Source organism: Camelina sativa, chromosome 18 (genome assembly GCF_030686135.1).
Source record: "Camelina sativa cultivar CO46 ecotype springtype chromosome 18, ASM3068613v1".
In the NCBI taxonomy this organism is placed as follows: Eukaryota; Viridiplantae; Streptophyta; class Magnoliopsida; order Brassicales; family Brassicaceae; genus Camelina; species Camelina sativa.
This window is the reverse complement of record NC_141897.1, coordinates 12,738,630-12,763,712: the sequence shown is the minus strand read 5'-3', so window position 1 is coordinate 12,763,712 and position 25,083 is coordinate 12,738,630. Positions and strand designations below refer to the sequence as shown.

Here is a 25,083-nt window from a genome sequence, read left to right as displayed (position 1 = left end):
TTATTATGAGTTGACAGAAAAATAAAATAAAAATGAAATCTATAACTACATTAAGATTATTAAATGAGCTACTCGATTAAACTATGCAAATAATACATTATATAAAAAGTTCATGTTGAAATGTATTGGCAAAGTAATTAGACATAGAATTTATTATTTGTTTATAGTTTACAATCTGTTCTATAATGAAACGACGACGTAATTTTTGTTTTGAAGTACATTGTTCTGCATGGATGTTTAAAATCTACTAGAAAATTAAATTTGTTCGTCGTGCAGCCAAAGGTTGGTGTTGATGGATTTACTGGTGACTGGTGAGGATAGTGTACGCAGTCATTGGAGAACGAACTCGACTCGATCCTACGTGATGCATGATTCTTCTAACTAACGTTTTATTTGCATCATGCTTTAGTTCTTTTGAGCTTAATCAATAATATAAATCGAAAACATTTTTGAACCTTAATATTTTCTTCTTCTCTTTTTGAGTTATAAGAATCGTCAGCCTTGTTTCCATCATTTGTTCACAGTGGTTCCCAGATCCATCCGTCACGATCAGTTCCTTCTTGACCACCAGTAAACATGATTCTTGATATGAGACATGATCAAATATTTACTTCTGGAATCACTCGTCAACCAAATTACCTACCAATCTTGATTAATACAACTCTTTTGACCATTGTGGTTGTTCATGAGATTCCAAACGATGTGGTACACCATTGTGGTTATATTAAACTAGCCTTGTCATGATATATACATATTGTATCAATGTCCATAACAAGGGATCCTTCTTTGGTATCCGAATCCGACCATGCACATTACTCAATATCAGCTTCCTTTAATAATTTCATTTTATCTACTCTTGATCGTCTTGCGGTTACGGATCAGGCAAATTTGTATATATATATATATATATATACATATTTGTTTTTCTTCGTTTTGAATGATGCCTTGTGCAAGAATGACTCTCTTTCGAAGAAAATAATTTATTTTCTATTAACCTCCTACCTTCAATATAGATTTATTATTGGACGCATTAGCTTGTAATTGACATCCAAACAAAAAAAAAACTGCCAAATTAATTGCTCCAATCTTATCGGTGTGTTGAATGAAAATGTAAATTAATTATATTCCAAGAATATAGCAACAATCCCAATATGAAACTATTTGGTGCCAATCTTTAATGATATTTTTGATACGACAAGACCAACATCCGTAATGGTAAACAAAAAATCCCCCCAACATTTTCCAACATTTTAAGATTGATGATACACGTACTATATATACTTTTAAAGTTCATAAAATCGTCGCACCAAGTTATTGAGATTATGTTGTCCTGATAACTAATAATATTATAGAATTTCTAAAAGAGTATATTGTCTCCCTTTTTAAAATATAAGTACCAAGTTTAGCACAACATATTTATTTTTTAGTCTCTGAAACATAAACACACCTGCCAAAGCTTTTATGTGGCCTAAAGGTAGAAAGAAATATATATATATATATGCTAATCGTTTTCTAACCTTGTTTGTACTTTGCATTGTATTATTTGTTTTCTAAATTATAAATAATAATGCTAATCGTTTTAGAAACAATAATTTTAACGTTAAACCACACTTATTTCTTTTTTAAAATAGAGTAATAAAAGTGTAATTCCCTTAATAAGTAATAACTATAGTAAAATCTCAAATAAATATATATATGAATCAATTGAAAATTTATTTATAACAATTAAGTGAAATACAATAATGCTTGCTATTGTAACGATAGAGAGTAGTCCATCCATTTCAAAATATAGCATGTTTTGAGTAAAAACACGTATATTAAGAAGGCCAATTGTCATAAATACCACTAAAATAGGTTTTTATTCCAAAAATACTACAATTTAGTTTTTTTCCAAAAATATCACTAAAATGTAAAATTTTCCAAAAATACCACATAATTGAATTAAAATTCTAATACTAAAAACTAATTCTTAAATTCTAAATACTAAACCCTACCCCTAAAAACTATACCCTAAAACTAAATGTGTCAACCCAAACCTAAAAAAAAAAAAATTCTACATCCTTAAAAATCAATTTTTTTTGTGTTTGTGGTAATTTTGGAAAAAAATCTTTTGTGGTATTTTTGGAAAAAAAAACTAAAATGTGGTATTTTTAGAAAAAACCTTTTTAGTGGTATTTAAAAGAATTTCTCTATTAAGAAAATACTACTTCAAAAATAGTTCAACCAATTATAAACAAGACTGTATAATATAAAATATTAAACAAATCTAAAAGTTACATAGAAACTTGAAAATATCCTATATTATGAAACAAAATAACTTCTCTAAAACATTCTATATCATATCATGATACATGATAAGCTCAAATTGTAATACCCTAATGGTACTAACAGCCTTGTAGATGTAAAACTCTAGGGGTCGAATCCACGGAGACTCAAGATCAAACACAATAGATTATAGAGTTTTATGATTACGCTAAACAGAATAGTTTAAATCAATAAAAGCAATGCAAAATATTAGACTAAACTTGTTGTGAATTCAGGAAATCAAAAGGTTAGGTCTAGGGAATTTCTCAGAAAATTATGAAATATTAAATCAATAAAATAACTAGGATTCAATCAATTAAAATCAGATCAAGAACTCTAAACAATTTTGTAAAATAAATCAGTTCTCACTGCAAATATTATCTAAATTTAAAACCAGAAAATCCAAATCTCTTTGTAAAATTCTAGGTTAAAAATCAGCTTTAAAAACAAGTTTAGATTGTTCACAAAATTACTAAATCAAATCTCTTTGCAAGAAGTAATTTTGCTCATCAAACGGTTTTATCAGAAAAATCAATTATATTCTCATATCAATTTATTTTCCTAGGTTACTAATTCTAGATGGCCAATCAAGGATTAATATGAAGAACAACCTATGATGAAGATCTAGAAAGATAATGAATCATAAATAAACAGATCTAATAAATCATAAAATCCCTGTGAAAAACCCTGAACCTAACAAACAAACTACTCAGACATATTCAATAAAGAATAAAACATAATTCTGAATAATAAGCAATTGAGATTAAAAGAGTAAGGAAGGAGTTTAAGAATTTTTCTCTCAAATCAGTTTAGATTTCTCTTCCAAAGACTCTCAAAATCTCACAGGGTTGCAGAAAATAAAACTTGCTAAAATAAAACTTCAGGGTTTTCTAATACCCCAAAACAATATATATATATGTCCTAAAACACGTCTAGGGACTAATGATGCAAATATGGAAAACTTCGGGCAACTTTGTAACACTTCCAAATTTGAAGACTTGTCTCGACTTGCATGGGTGTCGATCGATGCTCATGTGGTGTCGGTCGACGCTTTTCGTAGAATCAGACTCCAAATTGATTTCCTCCGGTTAAATGTTCCAAAACGATCCAAATTGACCCATTTCGTCCCATCCGTGCCAAAATCCTAGAAAACCTGTCAAGACTCAAAAACATCCAAGAAAACAAATCATAAGACTCAAAAAGCACACTTATATCATGGTTAAAAACCGTAAAAACTATGATATATCAAAACATAAAGAATAATTTAAGAGATATATGCACTTGCATGTTGTTGCATCTTGAGACTTGGGAGAGAGGACGTTGTGAATAAGTTTTTTTTCTTTTAACCTTAAGAAAAAGTTGTAAAACAAATATCGAATAGAATTAATATTTAGGTTTTGTTTGTTATTATAATATAATAAAATGACGTAATAAAATAGAAATTCAAAATAAAAGACAATAAAAAAGGTCAGTTGTAAAAGAGAGAGAAAAATATATACCCAACAAATCTTGGGTTTAAAACTAAAGAAAAGAAGATAGATCATGTATTTAAAATCCATGTTTTAAGGCTTCACTAGCTTAGTAAAAATTGGTGTCGATTGACACTGACTTCGCAGACACGTTCATCTCGAAGTCAAAAGTCGAATCTCCATTTTTCTCCATCTCTAATCTATCCAAAACTAGACCAAAAGTCACAGGAAATCATATGAACCATGTAGCAACCATATCAAGAAAGAAAAACACCATAAACAACATAAAACAAGCAAACCAAAAGATCTGAGGCTTAGATCAGCCATGGTCATGCACGCACTTCTTGTAGAAAGTTCTGATCCAAAAATGACGAATCAAACACCTTAGAAAGCTTCTCGTTCGTTTCTAGCACTAGATCTCCACTCCACAATAACAGATCTCCCAAAATAAACCAAAAAAACTCACATATAGCTTTAAACTCTCAAGCGCTATCTTTTGTTTCCTCTGCTTCTCTCTAAATTCGGCAAAAAGCGGTCTTCCCAAACCCTCAAGTCGAATTTTACTTTAAATACATCGGTTATGGATTTCCAATTGAACCAAACCAAACCAAACCAAAACAAAATTTAAATCAACCCGGTCGGACAGGAAAAAATAGTGGTATCGATCGACACCCCCTCCCAAAACCGCCACTTTTGTTCGCGGATGGTACATAAGATATATGACCTAATAACCTTAGACGCTACATAAATATAGGAAATACTATATATACTCACTCAATTTGTTTCTGCTATATAAAGACATATAAGTCTAGGAAGAGAGTTTTTGCCACACAAAAAAAGTCTAGGAAGAGAGCCAATTTTTTCGTTATATCGTTTCATTTGTTTCAAACATTATAATAACTTAAAGACTCAGATCCCCATGATATCGTGGGAAATTATTACAAGAAGAATTAAATTAAATTTCAAATTTAGAATTATATATTATAAAATTATTTGAAAATTATAAAATAGTTTGAATATATGCTAAGAGTAAAATTAAAAATTATTTAAAAAGAAGAAAAATAATATGTAGAACTAAAACTACATATATATTGAACATATATAACCATGAGTTAAGAAAATTATTATCAAAATAAAAACTTATAAAAAAAAAGCATATTATAGCATAAAAACCCAACTCTAACTAAAAATTATTAAATGGAAAGTCATAATGAGTGGAAGTAACCTTGTAATTTTTTTTTGTATTTGTTATAAGTATAAGATATTTTATGAAGAATGTTATAGTAAAGAGTAACAAGCATTATAACATTTATTGATATTTATATCACTTATAAAAAATATTATGACAAAGTGATTCTAAGTGAGAATATAAAACAAAAGATTATATAATAAGTAAATGCAATTTCTGATAAAAATAATTTTAAAATTAAATATATTTCATTTTAGGTGAAAATTTATCGACCAATAATTATAATAAAAATTATTGAATAGTTAAATCTTACAAAACACATAATTTATAAAGAGTTACGATTAATAAAAGCAATTGTAAGTTACATATTGAAAGTTGATTAAATTTCTATATTACTATAATTATTTTTAAAAATTTTAGTTTGATTATAGAATAATGTTAGATAATAAATATTAAAATTCATATTATTTAGATTCAATATGAAACAAAATATTTGTGTCAGCAAACAATGATTTGTTAGTGATCGAAAAAGAGATATATACATATAAAGAGTTCAAAAGACATAAAGATTAAGATAAAAATAATTAATTATTGGAACGGAAGAAAAAAGATCGGAGAAACATATGAAACACCAAAATGAAAAGTATTTAACAAAAAAAAAAAACACCAAAATGAAAAGTATATGCAGCACATATGGACCAAGAGCACAAGAGAGTCGTTAGAATATTCCGCCTACCTTCTGGATAGTAACCGATACTGATCCATGTAACTTTTTGTTATGGCCTACCACAAGACAATGCTTGCCCACTGTGCACTTACAAATATGGTCCCTGATCTTCCACATAAGCCAACATAGCCATTGTGACCGACTCTAATACTCATTAGACGTGTTCGTTTTATAGACTATTGTTGTGATTTTTTTTGTACGCTGTGTATCGTCATTAATGTTGTTTGTCTTAATTAGCCATTTCTGATTTTTATACGGATACATAACGGGTTTATTTATACTCTTATGCCTCAATAAAATATCTTATAACTAACGAATATTAATTAATATGAAACCTGGTTCAAAGAAATTAAAACAATAATTAATTAATATGTACTACGGAGAATGTATATCTTTTGAGTTTTGAAAACTATTTTAAACACCATTCAACTTAGAAAAAATACCAATCCACCACTTGGGGGATTTTTACATGTTTCTTCTCCCAGGTTGAATGGTGGATTGGGGTTCAAGTTAGTTATTTTTTGTTTTTACAGAAAAAACAAAACTGTATACCAATTCACCATTCAACTTAGGAAAAATATTTTTAAACACCCACTTGAACATCAATCCACCATTCAACTTAGGAATTTCTTTTTGAACATTAAAAAACTTAAACACCAATCCAACATTCAACTTAGGAAAAACATGCAAAAAAACCCCAAAGTAACAAATATGCAAGACCAACCTCGTGCGATCTAATAAAATTACGGGTCAGATTGACGTTAGTTTTGATATAATCGAGGTCTTTTTTAATGCACTTCTTTTACCACTTGGAAGTTTCTTTGTTCATTTTTCACCCCAACTAAATTTAAGAAGTGAATAAATATACCTATTGAAGAGGTGAACATAAGAATGTTGTAGACATACTCATTGAATGCATATACAAGTAGGTATATGCATATAGCTGCATACACATGTACATCTATGCAAGTACGTGTTTAGGTATATAAAGTATACATTGTAATAAATATCTTTTAATCACGGAAAAAGAGAAGAGAGGGATCAAAGGTTAGAAGGAGAGGTACGTGGAGTGTCTTATGTGCGATGGTTTTTGAAGAGGACAATACATAACTTTTAATCCCACCGCAACGTGGTTCATTCCTTCACCTAGACGATGTCGTTTTCAAACCTCACTCTCTCTTTCCCTTTTGTCCTCTCTATATTAATCACCTGGATGGTTTCTTCTATTCTCACTAACTCACTCTCTCACTCTCTCACTCAAGGGACCAAAAAGTGTTTTCTCTTTTTTGAGTTTCTCTTTCTCTTTTTTTGTCAAAGAAGAGATCGAGAAGCGATGGGAAGGGCTCCGTGTTGTGAGAAAATCGGGTTGAAGAGAGGAAGATGGACAGCCGAGGAAGATGAGATCCTCACCAACTATATTCAGACCAATGGTGAAGGTTCTTGGCGATCTTTGCCTAAGAAAGCTGGTACATATATCTTTATATCTCCAAAATTTACATTTTCTTATTGTCGAATTTCTTAGATTTTAACATTGGAAAAAGGACTAAACTTCTTCAAGCTGTTAATGCATGCATGTGTCAATATAAAAACAAAACTTGTAACGTAAATATATATAATTGTATATTAATAGAAGAATGCTTTCTATTAATATCTATATGTTCTAATATCTTACATAATTTTTTCTTTTTTTTGAAGGATTGTTGAGATGTGGAAAGAGCTGTAGACTAAGGTGGATAAACTATTTGAGAAGAGACTTGAAAAGAGGAAACATTACAGCCGACGAAGAAGAAATAATCGTCAAGTTGCATACCCTTCTCGGAAACAGGTACTATACCAAATTAATCCACGTCACATCCTTCATTTATATTTCGTGCACTGTCTAAATAGTGACTCTAAAGACTGGGGCCGTGCATACAATACAGTACAATTAATTTGCATGTCATGTCAACTTAAGAAACATTGAGAAATGGTCAGAGTCCAATCCAACCGTTCAAAAAAAAAGAAGACAAAAGTCATCAAATTTATTAGTTTTACAGCCATGATTTTGTGACCATCGTAAACATTTCAGCCGTCTGTTCGAATGGCCCAACCCTTTCAAAATAATATATATACGAGATTATCCAATTTGACTTTTTGTCAATAAAAAAAGCCTTGGCGTTATGTTGCTATAGATCTAACTGAATCGACCTCCCTAATTAATCTTTGTCTCATATATATGTGTTTTGTGTATGGTCCTAGTTGTAAAACAGGCTCTCCGACCTCTGTAAAAACCTTGATAGTGATACGCATGTGTCCGTTAGCAAAGTGGTATTATTGAGTCTAGGTTTCATGCACTGTTATAACTACAAATTCGCTTTTATATGCTTGTTCATTTGAGTGTCAGTATTTTTTATTTGTGATAAATTTTAGGAAAATTCATAGACGGAACTCGAATATATTTCATTTCTACATGTTAAAAAAAAAATGAGTGGTCGAGATCGTTGTTGGAACGGTCTAACCTTTTTCAAAGAAAAACTAAGTACAAATTAAGGATAACATGCAGTTTTTAAAATAAAATTTAAAATTTATCGTCATCAATTTTCTTATACTCCATATATATTGGTATTGAATATTTGAACCAATGAAAAGCCAACTTGCGATAATAAGTTTTCTAAATGTAAATAGTCTCTCACGTGTGTGCATGTGACTATTTTTGTTTTAGGTGGTCACTTATTGCAACACATCTACCAGGAAGAACAGACAACGAAATTAAAAACTATTGGAACTCACATCTCAGGCGCAAAATCTACGCCTTCACTGCCGTTTCCGGAGACGAACACAATCTAGTCATCAACGACTTGGTCCTGAAGAAATCTTCTTCTTCTTCGCCTTCTGGAGCCAAGAACAATAACAAGACCAAGAAGAAGAAGAAGGGAAGAACTAGTAGGTCATCCATGAAGAAACACAAGCAAATGGTAACGGCCTCCTCAAAATGTGTCCCACAACCGAAAGAGCCAGAGAGTGAGATCAGTGATGGAGGGCAAAATGGTAATTTCGAAGGAGATCAGTCTTTGGGGCCTTATGAGTGGTTGGATGGTGAGTTAGAACGGCTCTTGAGTAGTTGTGTATGGGAATGCACTAGTGAAGAGGCTGCGAATGGAGTAAATGATGAAAAGATGTGTGAGAGTGGGGACAATAGTAGTTGTTGTGTGGGTTTGTTTGAAGAAGAACAAGGAAGTGAGGCAAAGCTTGGTCACGTAGGAATTACAAAGGTTGATGGTGATCGTGATATGGAGATGGAGAAAGAAAGAGAGGGAAGTGTTTTGAGTTCGAATTCAAATGAAAATGATGATAAAGATTGGTGGCTTGGTCTATGTAATTCTTCAGAATTCGGGTTTGGGATTGATGATGAGTTGCTTGATTTGGAGTTTCAAGGTAATTTGACTTGTCATCAAAGTGAAGATCTCTGGGATCTCTCAGATATTGGAGAGATAACATTGGACTGATATTACCAAACAAGTGGATCGTACATGAGAAGGCGTATATATTAACCCGATAAAACATCGATCTTTTGATTGTAAAGTCTAGTGTTTTGTTTGGTTATTGTGGATCTTGTGATTATGTCGTAGCTTGTTGTAGCTAGTGTGTTACAAGAGTTAGGATAAACGTAGCGTCTAGTTTTAGACTAGTTTGAAGCACCTTATGCTCTCTCTCCTTTCGTTTGTTTCCTTTCTTCTTGTGATTCGTTCGCTCTATTTTGTAGCTAGTGTGTTTTTTTTCTTCCTACGTTTCATTATCAATGTTTTGTAATAATGATGAATATTTTGGGATCGTTTAGAAGTATATATGTTTATTTGTTTATTTGTTTATGTATTAATTAAAATTCTCAAATTTCAACCCAACTTCTAACCAATTTAAGGGTGGACATAATTCCCTTCTCATCCAATCGCGTGTCTTTCTTTCTCTAATCCATAACTTCCATATGGAATGGAAAGACAATTATTTTCTCTCTTTAAGTTGATATTTATTGGGATGAGATGATGATTTCAAGTTATATATACTCAGTAAAAATGACACAACGCCTTTCAGTAAAAATGAGCAGCTATCGTAATAGTCGTTTTACTTGAACATAGATGATGATTTTGTTTCTTTTTTGACTTCGAAAAACTTTATCTTCGTCGATGTCTTCAAATGATTTAATGTGATTGTTTTCATCTTAATAAATATAACATGATAGATTTCATCTCACGAATCAATTATTTTTATCTAAACATGAATAAAGAAGAATAAATATTATTCCTCATTTTTCCCCTAAATTATGTTTACCAATAATAGAAGTAGTCTATTTTTATTTCGAAACGATATATGAATGAGGCGAGCTGAGCATTTCCGCAAGTAAAACAATTTCATAAAAAAAAAAATTCCAATTCAAAATAAAATTGTAAACAACTTTTGAAAATTATATTTTTGACATTTACAGTAGAAATAGTGAAACAAAACAAACAAATACATATATATATATAATTCCATTAACTAAAATATTTAAATAATTTTCGTCACATAAAAAAATATTGTAAGTTTCCTCACACACAAAAAAAGAGTAATTTCATTACAATAAAAAATTATCTCTTATGAGTTAAAAAAGTGAATTGTATATTTAATCATTTTTAACTACATTTTATAGTAATAGGAAAATATGATTCCACAAGATCAATATATTGATGCAAGTATATATATATCTAGGTCTTACAGACAACATATGTTTTCATGACTAAGAGTACTTGTGAGAGACTCATTTGAGATATGTCTGAATATAATTGATTCTGTGTTTTATTTATAGTTTATATTTTAAATAAAAATATTAAATTATACAATATATTAAAATGATATATTTGAGAAATGAAAAGAGGTTCTCCTCACTGTAAATGCTCTTCTGAGTCTTATACTTGTATAGTCCTTAAAGTTAGATATCATATTGTGTAACAGATACGCTCAAGCGCAGTTTAATTTGAATTTCCAACCTCTTGGATGTAAAGATTCTTTTAGCCAATCAAATAGTTTCCTAAGTTTGATTATTTTTTAAAATTCCCACACTTAAAAAATAAAAATTTAAACTTTTGAATGCAATAACAATCTAGAACTTCTAATCATTTTGTTTTTTTGTCTTCTTTAAACTATTTTTTTACTGTTAATCTATATATAATAACAATCCCAATAAATGCCACCAAAAATTGTGTTTCTTCAATCGTACATTTTGAATAATTTTCCAAAAAAATTTGTAGAAAATTAAAATAGTGTGGTTTATAAAAAGTTGCGATTGTTCATTGTAACAGTTTTTTTTTTGTAAAGTTGCCACTGTTTATTGTAGAGTTGTGTTTGTTTGAATATTCATATCTTTTGAAATCTATATATATTTTTCTGTTTGAACTGTTTTCATTTTTTTTCCATGACACAAAATAATAGAAAATCTCAATCTCAACGGTTTTTACAGTTTCGAAATTATTCTATAGGATTCATTCTTTTAAAAGTAAAGAAATTTCTTCAATTATTGATTTAACAAAATACTTCTCGAATGATAAATCTAGCTAATTTACAACTTTTAATTAATTTTAAATATAAAAAAATTTAATAAAAATATCTAGAGTTAGATGGATAATTATATAGTGAGTTTTTGGATTTGACTTTTCAATATGGTAATAAAGATGTCTTCTATTTAAAAACAGTTTATATGAGTTGTATTAATTCATTGTAGAGTTATGTGTTTTCACTATTACAACGCCTCGACCGCCACTTCTCAGTGGGCCCCATATCCAATCTCATTCCATGGATCCACATTTTTTAATGGGCCTCACGTCCTCTCACTAGGCCTGTGAGTCCATCCACACCGACGGTCAGTTTGCCATGTCTGGGAGGTTTTAAAGACTTGTTACTGTCCCTACTAATCACCACATGATTTTTCCATGTGTTTTGTCCTTACTCGCACTGTTCCGACAGTCACTTCCCGGAAGGTCACTCATCCTGAGACTACACCAACATAAGCACGCTTAACTGTGAAGTTCTCTCAGGACTCTTGACCGAAAAATAAGTGCACTTTGGTGACATAGGTGGCCAAATCAATTATTTTAAACTTCTCCGCAAGTCTTCGAAACCGGGATGTCACAATTCACCCCCACTAACAGATCGCAACGTCCTCGTTGCGCACCAAGACCGTCACCCCGACGGTGTGTGCCCACTGGACTCCACACTCGTCTAGGTTCGGCTATGATACCACTTGTAACGTCCCGACCGCCACCTATCAGTGGGCCCTATGTCCAATTCCAGTCCATGGACTCACTTTTCTTAATGCGTCTCACGTCCTCTCACTAGGACCGTGAGCCCATCCATACCTGACGGTCAGTTTGCTATGTCAGGAAAGTTTTAAAGACTTGTTATTGTCCCTACAAATCACCACATGATCTTTCCCTGTGTTTTGTCCTCACTCGCACTGTTGCGACAGTCACTTCCCGGAAGATCATCCATCCTGAGACTACTTCAGCATAAGCACGCTGAACTGTTGAGTTCTCTCATGACCCTTGACCGAAAAGATAAGTGCACTTTGGTGACATAGGTCGCCAAATCAATTCTTTTAAACATCTCCGCAAGTTTCTGAAATCGGGATGTCACAACTATATTGTATTTATACTTTTTCAACAAAAACGTTCGTTCCAATATGTGTGCTATTTAAATAGTCATTTGTTTTGAACTTTCTTTATATTTGTCTCTTCATCAGTAACTAACAAGTTCGTTGAAACAAATTTTCCATATTATGTTAAATCTAAGTAATTGAATATCAATATATAATATTCAATGTTATTCTATAATCTAACTAAAATTTTAGAAATGATTATAACAATAGAGAAATTTAATACAACTTAATATAGAATTTACAATTACGTCTATATATCATAACTTTTCATTAAAAGAAATATTTTAATATATAAAAATAATAATAACAATCTGATTATATGCGAATAACATTTGCAACTTTTCGTATTACATTGTTTGTAAAAATATTGTTTTTATTTGTTTTTTTTAAGCTAAAACAGTTGTATCTGTTCATTGTAGAGTTTTGTATTTTCACTATATTTTATTCATATTTTTTTGTCACAACTTTTCGTTCTAATAGGTGTCTATTTAAATAGTCATGTCTTTAGTTTTGAATTTTCTATATATTTGTCTCTTTGTCATTAACTAACAAATCATTGTTCATTAAAACAAATTTTTTGTTTAATGTTGAATCTAAATAATTTGAATATTAATATCTAATAGTCAACGTTGTTCTATAATATAACTAAAATTTTAGAAATGATTATAGAAATATAAAAATTTAATAACAAATAATATAGAATTTACAGTTCCTATTATCGTAACTTTTTGTTAAAAACTATATTTATATTTAAAATTTATTTTGGTTTGTTAGAAAGTTTTGTATTTTAATTTTAATTTTTCATTGATATAGTTTCACTTATTATTAAATATTTTTTAATTATAATTATTTACTAGAAATTTACATTTACTCATTGCAACCATTAGTTCAATATTCTCAGTTAGGATCATTTTGTTATAATGATTTTTTTAATTGTAGTTCTTTACCATAATTGTTCATAAAATACTTTAAAATAATATTTTTTGCAAAGTTGCGTATATTCTACATAATATTTTTTTTTGTTATAAGTTTTCATTTTGATCATTATGTTTTTAGTAATAGTTTATGTTTAATGTTTATGTATTCAAACTATTTTATTCCATTCAAATTCAAATGATTTCATAATGTATAATTTTAAATTTATTTTTTTTTTCTCTTTTTAAAATACTTCTCCGCGATGTCACGGTGGTATGAGACATAGTAGAACTAATACTAGATTTAAATAATTGGTGAAGAAGTATAACCAAAATAATAGAATATGCAATGGTATACAAAAAGGGCCAAAAGAAAACAAAGATAGAATCATAGAAGGATAAACTATTTTTATAGATTCACTTTGATACCGATCGATAGACGATAGTACGAGATAGACTCGAGACTACGTAGTCACATAAGAATTGGGTAATAAAATTCAAAACCAAGATTTGAGATATATTAAATCCAAAATCCAATACTTTTAGTATTTTATAACGAGACTACGAACATTGACATGAAAACACCACAAACAGAAGTTGAAAACTATTTTTTTTTTGTCGGCAACGAGACTATGTATTGACATAGATTTAGATTACATTGTTCCATGATATTACAAACTTTGATTTTTGTATTCTAGCACTCCTAGCTAGATTGTCAGCTACAACATGTAGATTTCAAGGGATCTTAACAAAAGCAATATCCTCATAGGATTCGGCAATCTTCTTAACATCCTGCAGTTGGGTAACGATAGGAGAGTGCTCACTCTGGTGATAATACTGCTGACCAGTATAGATCTGTTTCAACTTCTTGTACAATATTTCTGCATCACCACAAAATGTAACATTACTGTATCCCAATCTGCTAACATGAAGAACCACCATTCTTAAAGCTTCAGCTTCCGCTTCGATGGGAGAATTAGTAGGAGTAATGGATGCCATACCTCGAAGAATAATCTGTGCATTTTTATTATATAAGATCCAACCAATTCCAGCACTCTCAACTGGAGAGTTCCATGATCCATCAACAAAGCAACAATGATCTTTCATTTGTTGTATGATGGAGCTACTGGAAGTTACTTGTAGTATGGACTGATGACTCCTACATTGCATTCCTTTGAAATTTTGCAGCTCTGGATCATTGGAAGTTGAGCTTTGTTTCCATTGCTGAAAATCGATTATAGCCTTTTTAATAGTATCCGGAATGGACCATTTTTTGCCAGCAAAGAGAAGATCATTCCTCATTTTCCAGATACGCCAACCAATGAAAGGGAAAAAACTTGCATCATTTCTATGATTATTATTAAAGCGCATCAGCATTTCAAAATTTTGTTCTATTGAGTTTGAAGAAAAGAGATAACCTGGAGATTGCGTCTGATTTATGGCAAGATTCCAGATCTCTTTATTGATTCTACAATGGAAAATGAGATGATTAACATTTTCTGAATCTTCACCGCATCTCTGGCATGTATCATCTGTCAATACCCTTTTCTTCTTCAGATTTGCTGCAATTGGCAAAGCATTATGAAGAAATTTCCACCAAAAATGTTTTAGCTTCGGAGGCAGTTTATAGGACCATAGCTTAGCAAAAAGCTCGTTAGAATGAGCAGCATTATTACTGTTCGAAGAATTTTTGTGAGAAAGCTTACATTGAAGGTGATATCCGGACTTAACTGAGTATTGCCCCTCCTTAGTATGGATCCAAGTGATTACATCACTTGCTCCTGTTATAGATGGCCAGATTTTTGTAATATATGGGATATCTTGAGGATCAATGATGTTGTGCAGTATGTCTTCATTCCATCTACCCTGAGATAACAAATCACTTAACTTTTAAATTTGTGTATATATGCATTCCTGGGCCCCTAGCTGGTCGCGGAGGATCTAATGGAAGCCACTGATCATGCCAAACATTAATTTGTTCACCATTACCCACTATATATTTAACTCACTGAGAGAGAACCTCAATACCTTGGGAGATGCTTTTCCAAGCGTAACTTGAATTTGGCCTGACTGTGGAGTTTAACAGATCAGTCTTTGGAAAGTATTTAGCTGTGAAGACTCTGGCTATAAGTGAAGATGGTTGTTGAAGGATCCTCCAGCCCTGTTTTGCTAAAAGAGCCAAATTGAAGGCTTTCACGTTTCTGATCGCAAGTCCTCCTAACTTTTTTGGTTCGGTGATCTTGCTCCATGTTATTCACGGGATCTTGTGCCTTTCCTTAGAACTTGACCACCAAAACTGTCTCATAGCACAAGTGATTTGATTTATGATTTTGTTAGGTAGGAGGAAACAAGACATACTGTAAGAGGGGATCGCCGTTACAACCGCTTTAAGAAGCACCTCTTTCCCTGCAGGTGAGAGAAGCCTTGAGTACCAGTTTGTCATTTTTTGTTCTACTCTTTGTGCAAGGTAAGAGAATGCATTAGCTTTGTTTCTCCCAATAAATTCAGGCAATCCTAGATATCTGCCAAAACCTTGAATTTTTTGGATTCTCAATATACTACTAATTTCCTGCCTTTTATCTGGATCCAAACCTTTACCAAAAGTAATGGCAGATTTTTGAAAATTGACACTTTGACCTGAAGCTTTCTCATATTGTTGCAGAATATGGAGCATGACTGCACATTCCTCCATAGTTGTTTTGCAAAAAAGCAATGAGTCATCCGCAAACAACAAATGCGAGACTGTAGGTCCATTTCTGCTTGCCTTAAAGCCATGGAATCTTTTTGATCGAATGTTTTCCTGAATCAAAGAAGACAAAGCTTATGTACATAGCAGATAGAGATATGGAGATATAGGGTCACCTTGCCATTGATGAGTATAGAATAAGAAACTGTGGTGATACACTTCATGATCCACCTACACCATACCTCAGAGAAACCCATCTGCTTCATGATTGCTTCAATAAAAGACCATTCAACCTTATCAAACGCTTTACTGATATCCAATTTTAGAGCAATATAAGGTTGAACAAGCTTTTTTGTATTAAGAGAATGAAGTAGCTCATGGGCTATGAGAATATTATCTGTAATCATTCTCCCTGGGATAAAAGCAGATTGGTTTGCAGATATGATAGTATTCAACCAAGGTTTTAGTCTCTCTGCCAGTACTTTTGACAAAACTTTATAAGCTACATTAGCAAGACTGATTGGCCTATAATCTTTAACCCCATTAGGTTGTCTCACTTTCGGTATCAAATAGATGTATGTCTTATTTATTTCCGGATCTAAACTGCATTCATCAAAAAATGTTTTAGCAAAATTATACACACTTGTTCGAATTGTGGACCAATGATCTTGATAGAATCCTGGATTGAAACCATCTGGTCTTGGCGCTTTCTCCCTTGCCATACTATTAACAGCCTTCAAGAGCTCCTCCTCTGTAATTGGTTTAATGAGATCTCTATTCATTTCAGTAGATACTCGAGGTCTGATATTCCTCACAACAGATTCAATATGGCTCATATTCTTACTCGAAACAAACAGAGACTCAAAATATTCTATGATCTTTTTACTGATACCTTCCTTAGAGGACCATACTTTGCCTTGTGCATCAGTAATTGCAGTGATTTTGTTATAACATCTTCTTTGCTTTGTTTTGGCATGAAAGAAATGCGTATTACGGTCTCCTGCTTGTAACCATTGGATCCTACTTTTCGTTCTCAAAAATTCCTCTTCCATCTTGTATTCGTGTGCTAAAGCTAACTTTAACTGACTGATTTGATTTAAATCAAGAGGGGTAGAATTATACTGTTTCTGTAATTGATGCTTGAGATCCTGAATTTTCTTCATCGAGTTGTTACTGTTCTTCGTTTTCCATCTTGAAAGGCATGATCGACATCTCTTATGAGCTTCATGGAACTGATAATCTGGAAGAAAATAACAGTCAGAATTCCAAGTTTTATTAGTTTCTTGCTTGATCTCCTTATTAAAGCGCCATCTGTTGTCATATCTGAAAAGTGGACATCCTTTCCATATCTTATCACTTGTGTGGATTAATAGTGGTTGGTGATCAGAACCGATCCAGTCCAGCAGTTGCACATATGCTGATGAAAAGTAATCTTGCCAATCGGCTGTAGCTACTGCTCTATCAATTCTTGATCTGATTGAGGAGGAGAATCTATTACCACACCAAGTGAATTTTCCCCCCATCACTTTTAAATCATGAAGACCACTAGAGTTTAGCATTCTACGGAAAGCTTTGAAAGAGTTTTCAGTTCGTAGCGGCTCTCCTAACTCTCCTCATTACTCTTAATGTCATTAAAATCCCCCAGAACTAAACGCGGTTTGCTTCTATACATTCCTGCTTCTGCCCACAAAGTCCTTTTGTCCCACATACTAGTATTATACTTTATATCCGGGTCCCCATATACATAAGTAAGACAAAAGATTGGTGAACTCGGTTCTGAAATATACATATCAGTATAATTTAAGGTAGGAGTATCAACAAAATCCACCTGCACCGTGTCATTCCAAAAAATAGCCAAACTACCACGAAGACCATCGGAAGGGAGAATAAAACTATTTGGAAAACTAAGTTCTTTACCTAAATTATTCACAAACTTAAAACCGTTTTTTGTTTCTATGAGGAACAAGATATCAGGTCTAGAAGACTTCCTGATATCTTTTAAATAAGAAATAGTCAGAGGGTTCCTCTTTAGCCCCTGAAAATTCCAATGCAGTATCCTCATTTTGGCTGGGGTGGTTTCGGGGTATCCACCCTCCCCTGAAGTTGAAATTCTCCTATGAATTTTGGTTTTGAGGTTGAAGCTTGGTCTTCTTCTAGAATATCTTCTCCCTTTCTCTTATGACCTCGATCTGTATTAATGATGGCTTCTCCTACTTCTTCATTTACAAATGGGACATGATGTAGAACAGCACTTGGGGGTTCTACTTCTCTTTGAACAACAAAATCCTCTGGTAACAGAGGGTGAGCGATTAACGAGGCTTCCTTGATGAGAGTTTCAGATAAATTATCGTCATGGTCAGCATCATTGTCAATATCCTTCTTGCTCTCTTTAGCTGGTTGCTTAGATGTTGCACCATACTCTTTGATAGTAAAAGGTATGAATTCTGGGGTGATAGACATGTCATCATCTTCCCATGGTCTATTAGCAATCTGATGCCTAATAGATCTATTAGCATGAGATACGAAATCAGTATTTTCACTCATATTTTCAACCTCATTAAAAGCTTCCGGATGCAGAGGTTCTAAAGCTTGACAAATTGCTTCATCAGCAATTTGTGGATTTGGCATAGCATACTCACATACTGTTTGATCATGCCGTAAGGATCCACAGCGAAAGCAAAACTTTTTAAGCTTCAGAAAGATGAATCTTATCATTACTGGTGGTCTGGTGGGATCAAACTACTGACAAAGATGAGACGATCATTGATGTTCATCTTGACATGATCCAACACTTCTCCATTAGAATCATCAGTAGCTTCATGAAATCGTACTTCATCAATATGACCTAGAACTCCTCCAACTTCACGAACAACAACATCAGATCTAAAATCTTCTGGGATATTAAGAATTTTGACCCAAAAAGAGATTTCTGTTAAAAAGTTTGGCAGATATCTTCTTGTCCAACGGTCCATTGTTACCATCCAGAGATTATAGTGCCAAGGACCATTCTCGAGAAGTGTCATCAGGTGGTGTTCCGCTTGGAAGAAGAATTGAACTGTCCCATCATCATTTATCCTACTTGTTACTCGATTCTGTAAATTCCAGGCCTTTGGAAGAGCTCCCTTTAACCCAATCAGTTTTTGATGCTGAGGATTTAGACACTTAACAATTAAACTCAGACGATTACTGGCTTCATGATCTCTGATTGCCTGAGCAGACATCCGCAAAAGGGTTCTTTCCGAGCCTAGATTGAGATTTTGAAAGTTTTCCTATAAGTCCTTCGCCATCTTTCAGATTTGAAGCGAGGATGACAGAATTAGTATACTAAGATGACCGACAAGACTACCGGAAGCTAAGATCCATAATAGAATGGAAGGATTACACCGGAAATTTGAGTCGGTGAGAGTCGGTGGGAATCGCTTTTAGAATCGCCTAGAAAGAGAGAGAAAAGTCGTACTCGGTATCAGACTACTGATTATTATGGTGGGGGTGTGGAAAGCTTTAGTCTTTCTATTGATAATATATAAGTTAATAACACGTCCTCACATGATAATATTAATCAAATTCAAAGATATATATATATATATATATATATATATAAAAACTAACACTCACGAACAAATGAAAGGTACGATGTTCTTGTATGAACACAAAATCAAAAAAGAAGAAAACAAGGTTCTAGCTAGCATCATATATACGTGTCGATAGTATAAAAAGAATCATACAAGTAGCTCCATTATTTTAGTCAAAAATTAAGAAAGCTCATGGAGAACCGCTGGTTCCCTGATGGTCGTGCTTCTGCCCTGAATCCAAGTCTTGCCACCGCTGGTGGTATCCTTCCTCCTCCGCTCCTTCCTGCTGATCCCCTTGACCCAACTTACCCGTGTACCCTTTCCAATTTCCCTCCTCTCTTTCCTGCTGTAGCAAAAGCACCGAGAAAACCCTCATCGCACACTGCTAAATCTCAAAGGTCTGTTGTGATTGTTTCTCCTTTTGCTGTTGCTACTCCAGCTAACCAAACTGCCTCATTTTCTTCTGATGTGGAAATACAACTGATTGATGAAGACACCTCTGTTCCCATTAATCCAGACACTTCAAACCCTAAATCTGGTTGTACTGTAGCAAAACCACCCACTAATCAAGAACAGTTTACTGTACTTATCCCAGATTCATCTCCTTTACTCACTAACAAAGCCTCTACTTCCCTTATCCTACCCTGTCCAACACCCAAAGACCCTACCACAAACACTTCCCTACCCCTCCTCACAACCTGCTACTCAAATTCTGAAGAACCTGTCGGTTCCTTATCCTCAGCCTCTTGCTGCTACTCAATCTCTTACTCCTGATGATAAGAGCCCAGAATCAACCACTAAACAAGATATGCCCCCTCTACCCAAGCCAAAAACTCTGGTTGATAAACTAAGGAGATCAACTGACAGAACTCTTCGTCGAATTGCTCCAGCCACCTACACTGGTTCTGGTAGGCCTACAATTCATATTCCAGATGCCGTCTTCCAACGAGGCGCGAAGATGCACAAGGAATTCATTCTATGTTTCTTCAATGGTAGGCCCCCACTATTCCACCAAATCCAAAGTGTCTTTAACCACATGTGGGGTAAGGGAGTCGTCTGGAGATTCACGTGAATCATCATTCGAACTCAGTACTTGTGCGTATCCCAAATGATTATACTCATGCAAAGTTCCTGGAAAAATGTATTTGGTACATTGGGGACTCTATGTTCCATACAGCTCTGTGGGCACCCCAGTCCTCTTCAGCTACTCCCCCTCTGGACTCCATCCCCATTTGGATTCACATGCTGGACATTCCCTTAGACCTGCGCACTTCTAAAGGCATTAGTCTTATAGCGGGTCTCGTGGGTTAACCAAAGGAAACATATGATTTCACTCTTAACCTGGTAAGTTTACGGGTTGCTCATGCTAAAGTCCTTGTTGATCTCACCAAAAAATTGCCAAATATAGTGGAATTCACACAAGAGATAATGGTCAAGTTGTGGAAGTCCTGATAGAGTATCCTTGGCTCCCTCCCACCTGCTCCCACTGCCATGAACTTGGTCACATTGTGAAAAATTGCTACCAGGTGCCACCTCTACCCCCTGTTCCGTCTGAGTCTCGCTCAATGCCTAAAACATCTAGTAAAGATAAAGGTAAATCAATTGCTCAGACTACTTGGAAAGCAAAGGACTCTACTTTGCGAAAGGAGGATTCTCTACATCCTACTTATACACCTTCACCTAATGATGTGTTAGTCCTTGTTGGTGTGTCAGTCCCTACACCCACCCTTTCAATTATCCCCCCTTCCCAACCTGCCATACCCCTTACCTCTAACCAGTTTGCAGCCCTATCTAAACCAGTAACCTATCCCAAGGTGCAAACAATACCAGTAACCAATCCCAAGGTACAAACTATACCTCTTTCTTTGTCTCCCTCCCCCCTATTCCTAACCCTACGAACCCTCCTATCTCTTCTCCTGCCCTCCATGACCCTAAAAAAACCACACCATTTGAGACTCATACCATCATTGCACTCAATATCCCAGAATCTGATCATGACCTTCCTATGGTTATTGGTCTCCCAGCAGCTTTCTCTCAAAATGGCATCCCCTACCCTTACTCTCCCAAAAAGCTTCTAAATCGCTCTCGCTCCCACCCTTCTCTTTGCAGCCCCCCTTTACAACCTAGTTTGCTACCTGTGTCCCAGACCCCTAATCCTGTCCCTCTTTTGGATACTGCTCATGAGCTTTTGTTGGTTACCTCTCCCCAAGGAGAGCCTCCAGCTCATCATTAATGGATACAAAACAATTTTTTTGGAATATTCGAGGCCTAAATGACCCGGATAAGCATCAGCCCTTTTGTAATTGGCTTAGGCTATATCAGCCGCTTTTTGGTGCTATTTTGGAAACACATAAAAAAACTAGTTTGAACCGAATAATGGAGAAGGTGTGTAAAGGATGGAAGTTCACATCGAATCACTTATCTGATGAGGATGACCGTATCATAATAATCTGGAAGGAACCAGCAGCAGTGAGGGTTCTGCACCAATCGCGTCAAACCATTACCTATGAAGTCAACATTGCAAGTAAGATTCAGTTTGTTTTCACGACTGTCTATGCGTCTAACTTAAGAGAGGAAAGAATAGACCTTTGGGTGGAGCTATTGCGCTTACAACAAATGTTCTCCTTGGACATGTGCCCGTGGCTAGTAGGGGTGATTTTAACCAGATCATTCATCCACAAGACCATTCTCCCCTTTCTGTCAATGGTTTATCTACTTCCATGACAGAATTCCAAGACTGCTTATCACAAATGGATCGGTTTGACCTTAAATTTCAAGGACCTCTATATACTTGGAGCAATAACCAACCTGCGAGCCCTATAGCAAAGAAGTTAGACCGTGTGCTTGTCAAAGATTACTAGCTGACCATTTTCCCTGACAGCATAACTACTTTCCTGGCTCCCCAAAGCGTGTACTAGACCCTTTAAGTTCTTTAATTACCTCACCAAACATCCAAATTTTCACCAGTTGGTACTTGAGTCTTGGATTCAGGCCGGAAGCTTTGCGGATAACCTAAAAGATCTTTGTTGGAAGCAAAATATCATTAAGGTAGACTTGAAAACTATTAATCGAGAGAGCTTTTCCCAAATTCAAGAGAGAGTGAGTGAGGCTAACCGTTTGTTACTAGATGTGCAGGTACAGGCTTTGAGAGATCCATCCCCATTCACATTCCAGCATGAACGTGATCTGCATATGCAATGAAACTTTCTCAGGGGAATTGAAAAAGCTATTTCAAACAGAAATCCCGAGTAAATTGGCTAAAAGATGGAGATCTTAACACTTCATACTTTCACAAAGTTTGCCAGGCAAGAGTGAGTTACAATACTATCCGTTCATTCCTCCTAGACACTGGAGACTTACTTGTAGACCCACTGGAGATGAGTGAACTAACCATTGCACATTTCACATCCATCTTAGCACCTGAGAGATCACACTCCCATACTGTCTGGTCGTCTCAGGAATGGTTCACTACGCTATCTCCTTTTCGCTGCTCTCCAGAACAGTCCAGTGTTATGGTGCGGATCCCCTCTCCGGATGAGATAACTAAGACATTATTCAGGATCAACCCCAACAAAGCTCTAGGCCCTGATGGTCTAACCTCAGGATTCTACAAAGCTTCTTGGGGGGTTCTTGGTGAGGAGGTCACTGCAGCTATTACAAACTTCTTCAGGACCTCCTTCTTACCAGCTTCAACCATTGCAACGATTCTAACCCTGGTGCCAAAGAGACTGGGAGCGTCAAAAATAGTGGACTACCGCCCTATTTCCTGCCTTAATACTTTGTACAAAGTTATCTCCAAGCTTCTTGTCTCCAAACTCAAGCCAATCCTTCCCTCGCTCATCCTGCCGAACCAAACTGTCTTTGTTAAGGATATATTTTTACTTGAAAACACTATCCTTGCAGCAGAACTCGTGAATGGTTACCACAAGGCCACTGGACGAGAACGCATTGTTATTAAAGTTGATATTGCTAAGGCGTTTGATACTCTCTCTTCGGACTTCCTATTCAACTGCTTGAAAGGTATCTCCATTCCTGATCAGTACTTGAGGTGGCTCCAAGCTTGTGTTTGCACCACCAACTTCACTGTTGGTTACAACAGAATGGTACATGGATACTTCAAGGGAAAACGAGGGCTTCGTCAAGGTGATCCCCTCTCACCTTACCTGTTTGTCATTGCAATGAATAATCTATCACTTTTGTTGAATAAAGCAGCCGAGGAGGGTAAGTTTGGATACCATCATAATTGTGTGGATGCAAAGCTTACTCACATGTGTTTCGCTGACGATCTTCTTATCTTTGTGGATGGAACCACCTCCTCAGTTCAGAATGTGCTTCCAGTGTTATATGAGTTTGAAGAGCGATCGGGTCTTGCCATTAGCCTCCAAAAATCTCCGTTCTTCACAGGAGGCCTAACTGATGAAGAAATCCAGTCAATTGTCAACACAACTGGTCTAACTCATGGTTGTCTCCCAGTTCGATACTTAGGTGTCCCACTCTGCACCAAGAAACTGACTCTACAAGATTGTGAACCGCTTCTACAACAAGTGAAAGGAAAAATAAACAATTGAACTGCAAAAAACTTATCATTTGCTGGTAGGAGGCTGCTCATCAACGCGGTTATAGCAGGGATTGCTAATTTCTGGTGCTCCACCTTTCTACTTCCCAAAAAAAGCATTTCAAAAATCCATTCCCTCTGTAGTGCTTACTTGTGTAAAGGAAGTATAGAAGGTCATCATACGGCTAGAGTATCTTGGGATACTGTATGGGTTGCCTGGTTTCGGCTTTGGTTCTTGCGGGGATCTCTTAGTAACTACTGGCCAATGAAACAAAGGCAAGGTTATTCCTGGTTGGCAAACAAACTTGTAAAGATGAGGGAAACGGTTTATAGCTGGATAAAGTTAAAAATTGGTAATGGTGCTACCTGCAGATTTTGGTCGGATAATTGGTCTCCTTTTGGTAAAATCAAGGATTTTCTCTCTGCCCCGGCAGACTCTCGACTAGGAGTTCCTCCAAACACCTCTCCCAACCAACTATTTTCCCAAGGATGCTGGCTAATACCCCACGCTAGAACGAAAAAACAGGTTTCACTTTTCACATTCATAACCACTTTGAATCTTACTGAACAGGAAGACTACTATGAATGGGAAATTGAAGGTCGTACCTATGGCCGTTACTCTACTGGCCAAGTGTACAACCTGCTTCGTCCTGCATCTACTCCGGTTCCTTGGTATAAGGTGGTTTGGAACTTGAGAGGCCTCCCTAAGCATAGCTTTCACTCTTGGCTGATGGTCTTGAATCGTTGTCCAACCCGAGATCGCATCCTCAACTGGGGTATTCAAACAAGCCCTACTTGTCTAATCTGTAACTCCCATCGAGAGAATAGAGATCATTTGTACTTCTCCCACAGTTTCTCTTGGTCAATCTGGGCTCTAATAGTTGCAAAATGCAGGATTCAGCCTAACACTTCTTGGGATCTCACTCTAAGTGGCATGCAGTCCCTTCGAGGCTCTAAAGCAGAAAAGACAATCTCCTTATTAGCTTGGCATTGTGTTCTCTAG

The 25,083-nt window shown here is 34.9% G+C and overlaps 3 protein-coding genes across 3 annotated transcripts; 2 read left to right on the top strand and 1 right to left on the bottom strand.

The window, feature by feature from the left end:
• The first annotated feature begins 6,906 nt into the window (after positions 1-6,906).
• On the top strand, positions 6,907-9,529 carry LOC104760917 (transcription factor MYB111). The gene is made up of 3 exons (XM_010483909.3): positions 6,907-7,155; positions 7,385-7,514; positions 8,391-9,529. The coding sequence occupies exons 1-3, from the start codon at positions 7,023-7,025 to the stop codon at positions 9,172-9,174; spliced, it is 1,047 nt and encodes a 348-aa protein (XP_010482211.2). The 5' UTR covers positions 6,907-7,022; the 3' UTR covers positions 9,175-9,529.
• A 9,138-nt stretch (positions 9,530-18,667) lies between these two features.
• LOC147922844 (uncharacterized) lies at positions 18,668-19,174 on the bottom strand. Its single transcript, XM_087497808.1, has one exon. It carries the CDS (start codon positions 19,172-19,174, stop codon positions 18,668-18,670), a length of 507 nt encoding a protein of 168 aa, XP_087353934.1.
• Positions 19,175-24,436: 5,262 nt separating this feature from the next.
• Positions 24,437-25,083, top strand: LOC147922843 (uncharacterized). The gene is made up of 2 exons (XM_087497807.1): positions 24,437-24,481; positions 24,652-25,083. Exons 1-2 carry the CDS (start codon positions 24,437-24,439, stop codon positions 25,081-25,083), a joined length of 477 nt encoding a protein of 158 aa, XP_087353933.1.